General features: G+C 36.1%; 1 protein-coding gene across 1 annotated transcript in view; it reads right to left on the bottom strand.

The window, feature by feature from the left end:
* The window catches only part of LOC107551132 (SH3 and multiple ankyrin repeat domains protein 1-like), a 60,044-nt gene that overhangs the window by 48,375 nt on the left and 5,451 nt on the right, over positions 1 to 6,218 (bottom strand). The window contains 2 exon segments of the mRNA XM_016232635.1: positions 3,255 to 3,368; positions 5,225 to 5,296. Coding sequence (XP_016088121.1) covers positions 3,255 to 3,368; positions 5,225 to 5,296 — 186 coding nt within the window.

The following is a 6,218-nucleotide window of genomic DNA, read 5'->3' as shown; positions in this document are numbered from 1 at the left end:
TGATACATTGATGTGAAAAGACACAAAACGATCGGTCTGTGCAAGAAACTGAACAGTATTTATATCGTTTTTTACCTCTGATTTGGGTTTGATTCTGGTTTGAGTTAAAAATCTCCGTTTGTGTTCTACTGAAGAAACAAAGTCACCTACATCTTGGATGCCCTGGGGGTAAGCAGATAAACATCACATTTTCATTTTTGGGTGCACTATGCCTTTAAGACTGGTTTTGTGCTCCAGGGTCACATATGGGTGTTTCTGCAACTACGAGCACTTTTAAGTCCCAGCAGTGAAATTTTAGATTTATATTAAAATGTGTCATATGTTGCTTTATAAATATATTCACAGTGTCATTACACACCTTGACAAAAAATATAATTAATGACTAATGTGATTTAATATAAAATTATGAAGCATTTATAGGTCCAAACACCATTTTTGTTCATGGCCCACAACTCTGGTCACAATGTTGAGATACGTAAAATAAGCTAATTGAATTACAATTTGACATTATTTCAAATGGAATTGTTTCATATACATATTAATTTACAGCATCTTAAAGGCACAAAATGTAATTTTCGCCGTTAGAGGGCGCGTATTCAAAATAAACAAAGAAACAAAGGCGTAGTTTGATGAAGCAGTGACTGAGTGTGGAATCATGGGAGTTGTGGTCTTCATCCCCACAGCCGATGCAATCCGACGGGACTTGGGCAGAAATCATGTTCATGGATGAAGTAATGATTTATTAACATAGTAGAATGAACCAGGGTGAGGCTGAAAGCTGTCGAAGTGAAACGAGGCGCTGAACGAGCACGACACACGAAAGCAGCGGAGCTTTTATTATGCCACAGTCGACCGCTTCCGCTACCTTCCGGTCGTGCTTATGTGGGGGAAAAAAGTGCTGTTTTATCATACTAGATACATTTGAAAGTTCTGTTATAATGCTACTCTGTGCGGTCGTCACCGGTCTAATAAAACGCACAACATATTAAAGCGTCTTTGGTGTTTCCATGTTTTCTACAAAACAAAACCAGAAATCGAGGGGTTATGACGTCATTGGCAGGCGAGACAAGTTCAAAGTTTACTGTATATAAATTACAAATATTCATTCTATATGTTTTCTGTTTCTTTTATACTGTTGTTCTCTACAGTAGCCTGTTTTTGATTTCATGGCACTTTAACATTGTGTCCTTACCGACGTAAGATGACATTACCGCAGCTCTGCTTTATTTATTTTTTCATATTTTTATTTGCAAGAAAACTTTGAGATTATTTACACACTGAAATTGCAACATCTGGCATAAAAAGCTAAATATGTTATCTTTCGTTTGTATGGAAACAATTGACAGGTTACTGTTTAAATTTTACCTGGCATAGAGAAAACCATGAAATCCCCTATTTTGTATATTTTTTTTAATATCAGTATTTACAAAACTGCACAAAATTTTAAAAAGCTATTGAAATACATTACATTTTTATAGAAATTAAAAAAGAAAAATGCATAAAATGTACATTATTGTAATGTTGCGGTAAGGACATTTTGTAAGAAGAAGAGTTGAAAAACATAAAAAAATCAACATGCCAACTAAACAGTTTGTCTAAACAGTTTTGGCTTCAACCGATCGATCAAGATCGTCGGCATGTTGATGTGATGATGTACAAACTATCTTTTCGAGTTATATATTTTTAATGAATCAATTGATCCAGCTCACGAAGATTCATTCATAAAATTCATTCACAAATCAGCCTGATCCAGATCCCAAGTTCAACCCAGTGAATCGGCTGCAATGGTTAACAGCTTTATGATACACATACAGTACATATTTTTCAGTAAATTATTTAAAAGGCAAGGCATTGTTCTCCCGTACACTGGTCAAGTTTGAGATCTTGGGCTATTCAGCTTTTAATAACATTGTTTTAGACTAGTGGAAAGAAATCATCCAAAATACACTTTTAAGTGTTTATTTCGTTGCACTTTATCTATATTCATCTGTAGATTTCAATTACTATACATATATTTAAAGGCAGTTTTCTCAAGAGTTTTTTCTCAGGCAGTGAGCCATAAATCTCCACCTCATTTACATTTACATAAACAAAACTTTAAAATTGTATTCCTATCTATTTTCTGAAGAATTTTACAGAAGACTTTTGTTTCTTCATGATTTACTCATTCTATACATATACACTTAACATTTTATTCCTAAAAAGTGGTGATTTTTTTTTCTGGCTAGTGACATTATTTTCAGATTTATGGAGTGATAAAAAGACATCAAAAACAAGAATTCTGAAACTGGCTTAATCCAAAATGTATGCAAATTAGTCTATATTTAATTAGATAATGCAACATTTGCATATTTAAACACATAAAACAAAAACGTTTTGCAATTCTTACTCTAATCAGTCAGTTGGAGAAATATGGTGATATCTATTAGTTAAATGTATTTATTTATTTTCCTTAAAGAGGTTTGGAATCACATAAAACAAAAAATTGAACTATTGCCTAAACTATCCCTTTAATTGCAATGGAAATTTTCTCTCGGATCAGCCTCCTAGTGGTTGCAAATGGTGCAGCAGCTCTCACTCCTTGTTAGCAGGGTCTGTTTCGAGAAGTGACTGTCAGCCTGGCAAGCACAACATCAACTCTGTGACAACGCAGATGACACAAACTGTGAACAACACTCAAGGTAGCCGTCTTGCAAGTCAAACTCTGCTGCAAGCAAATGCTAATATTACACTGCATTGTCATCTGGTCCATAAAGCGGCTTTCACGGCATGTCTGGCCGCGTCTCCAGCTCACCAAATGCTCGCCAAAGTGTTAAAAACTTGAATTAATATGCCATAAAAGATGCTGCCCCGTTACAAATACATTCAAATTATTCAGTGGTTTTTACTCTGTTGGCACGCATTGAACTGAACCGTTGAGCTGCAGTAATTGTTTCATCTCATTAAACAGCCCAATTGTTGTAATTGGTTTTGTTTGTTTATTTAGGAGGCAGCCACTGAGTCTAACGTTAACTTTACGCATTTGTTGCATAATTTGAACTCCAGATGACTTTTGTTGGCAACTGCATGGATCGTTTGAGAAGATGCAAATGTCCATTCCTGTAAATGCTCATTGAATATTCATTCAGCCCTATTTCCATTTGCATATAGCATGCGTGTGGGCCAGTTTATGCTCTGCTGGCAGTAATTAATTATCCAGCTCATTGGAAAGTTCATTAAGTCTCACAGGAAGAGAACAGTGCAGTGCCTGACACCTCACCTTCTGTATCAGGGTCATGGTAGTTGGGGTCAAGGCCTTTGTCTACAAGTTTGGCTACCTTTTCCACAGCCCCGGCCTGGATGTAGTCCATGAACTTCTTCAGACTGGCCTGTAGAGGGAGACACATACAGCCATGCAAGGCAGTGCCCTGAGGATAAGCTACTTACCGCATTTAAAGGGTCATGAAACCCCAGACAACTTTTTCAGAGAATTTAGCAGAGGTGTTTGTGTTACACATCATAGAAGACCATGTTAGCAGCCGTTAATTTTAATTGTTGGAGAAAACTGGTTAATTTGAAGCTTTTTGTGCTATTTTCATCTCCCAGGTTTAAAATCTACATCGTGTTGAAGTCACAATTTGTGACATGGCAAAGGACAATAGGCTTGTTTGAGATGAGCAAAATCTGCGCAGAACCAATCACCGATGATCACCGCGAGATGCTTGCCGGTTAGAAAAGTGTCCGAGTTACGTCCGACTTGCTCTGATGTCATGCTGACGTGTGCCAAAAAACTCTCGCGACGGCGAGGCGGCTGTGTCGGATTGTGCAGTCGAGCGCAGTTGCTCTCCACCGACTGCACTGACCAAAAGCATGATGGGAAACGACTGACTGACAACACAGCTTAATGCTCATTGGTTCAGACAACGTGATGTTGCGTTCTCTTATAAAAATGTTTTATTTTTTAATCTGATTTCACGTGATTATATATTTAAATGATTAAAAGTAAAAATGGATGATAAATATGCCTTTCGTATGGAATTAAATAGCAAGCACTTTGAGTGTCTTGTTTATCATATTTATTTTCCTATAAAAGCAACAGAACTGAAATTATATCATATTTATCAGCAGCACAGCACATGAGTGTGAATAATGCGATATCCGCCTCTGATCTCGTTGGTATCTGCTTCACTTCGAGAGGTCAGAACTGTGACTGCACTTATTTCACTCCTCCCCTCACTGCAGCCGCCTGCTCTCGCCTACATTTCATGCGATGTGAGGCGCATCTCAAACAAGCCTTTTATCCACCTTTTTCTTGTCGTATAAATGGGCGCGGCCATTTGTAAATTCTATGGGTCTGGCTTCCGGTCTCATCTGCGTCCACTCCGTCCAGCTATTTTTAGCTGAACAAAACAGTTTGTTTTGCTGCTTGATATTGAAAGTTGGTGTATTATTTTAATGTATTATCTTAAATTATGAACACACTGGTTTGTAGTGCAAACAGTTTTACCGTTTACTGCACGTTGTTATTCTCCTTGTTATTTACCTATAGCGGCTAATGAACCGGAAGTCTCACCCATAGGCTTACTTCCACGTTGAAGAAAAAGGTGGATCGTACATCGATGATGCATCGGTGTCTATGAAATTATTCATGAGACTGCGTGTAAAATAATCGCTTAATTGTTCACAACAGCATGTGTTGATTTGCTATGACAGACGCTTCAGACTGTGAGATCGCGTACATTAACTGAGAGAAACATTCATGGATCGAAGGAGAGTTTGTTTTTGCTTTGTAATAAGAGTTCGGTACAACCGTGTTTCATTCATTTAGTGAGTGTAACCGTTTTTACAGCTCCGTGACACAACCCGTCAAAAGGCTTATGTAAACGCCGCAGAATAAGCCTTAAAAGTTATCAAAGGTGCAACAGCGCGTTCATATATATGTTTTCGATACAGAGTGCAAATGGCTGTGCCTTTATTTGTGTTTTTAACTCGATGGGAGTGAAATGAAACTGTTTGAAACCAATTTGTGTTGTCTGTCTCCCCTCTTCCCCCCCTCCACTTCTCAGCACACCACACCCACTTTTTTAGCGTTTTTTTACAACTGTGGTGAGAACTAACCCGTGCTGAAACGAGGTTTCATGACCCTTTAACATACAGACTAAGATGCAAGTAGCACACCTTGAATGTTCACGTTATACTTCTATTTTTTAGAAAAGAATTAGATGATTTCTGTGGCGATGCATACCTTTGTGTGTAGTTTGGCCAGCTGTTTTTCATCTAGATTTGTCTGTTTGTACACCCTGGTTTTGTAGCGGAACTGTGTGAAAGAAAAACAGTGGAAGACAGTTATCTGGGAGCTGTCAAAGAAACTTCCATCAGTTTGTGGAGGAATTTTTTTTTTACAGTAATGTAAGGAGGGCTAATGTAAGATAAGAAGAGTTAAAAAGCAAAAATGTTTGGTCTTTTTTAAAAACCCTTACAGGAATTTTTCAAAATAAAAGTTTTTGTGATTAGTAAAGTTCTCTGAGGCAGGACTACTTTTCTAGGTGGACTAACTTCTGTTTATGGCACAATTCATAGTGCTGCTGTGTTGATCAATGTTCACTAAAACCAAACTATTAAAATAGTTTAATTTGTTTTATTATTTATTTTAAATTACCAAAATATATTAAAAAATAGTTACAAGTAATTTAAATAAAGTCAAAATAAAATAGTAATATTAGATCAAACACTTAAACAAAAAAACTGTCAATTAGAAATGTTGTCATGGCAACTAACTGTAACAAATATATTTAAGCGAGAAGTATTACAACTACTAAAAAAAAAGAAAAGAAAAAAAAAGAAAATATACAAATAACATACTTAAATATTTATTAATATAATAATAAATACTAACAGTATATAAATAATACAAAAATAAGTGATATCGCCAACCCCTATTATCAACTTCAATATAAAGGGGTTCTTGTGAATTAATTAGACATTGATTTGATTATTGTGGTATAATATTAATTGCCTTGTGCTCTACAAATAATAAAAAAGCATTTTCGTTTTTACATTGCAAGACAAATCTCAAATGAACCATATCATGGTTATTAGGATTCATAGTTACCAGAGAAGCCGCTTAAAGAATTATTATCACCTAGGCAACAAACAATTTGAAGCAGCAGTTTCCTAGCACCAACATTCACATTCAATTATAGAACAAGACAAAAAAAAAAAAAAAAAAAACTGTAAAC

The sequence above is a fragment of the Sinocyclocheilus grahami genome, unplaced genomic scaffold (genome assembly GCF_001515645.1).
Source record: "Sinocyclocheilus grahami isolate Dianchi unplaced genomic scaffold, SAMN03320097.WGS_v1.1 scaffold416.1, whole genome shotgun sequence".
In the NCBI taxonomy this organism is placed as follows: domain Eukaryota; kingdom Metazoa; phylum Chordata; class Actinopteri; order Cypriniformes; family Cyprinidae; genus Sinocyclocheilus; species Sinocyclocheilus grahami.
The sequence above is the reverse complement of the archived record's forward strand: the minus strand, read 5'-3'. Positions and strand labels throughout refer to the sequence as shown.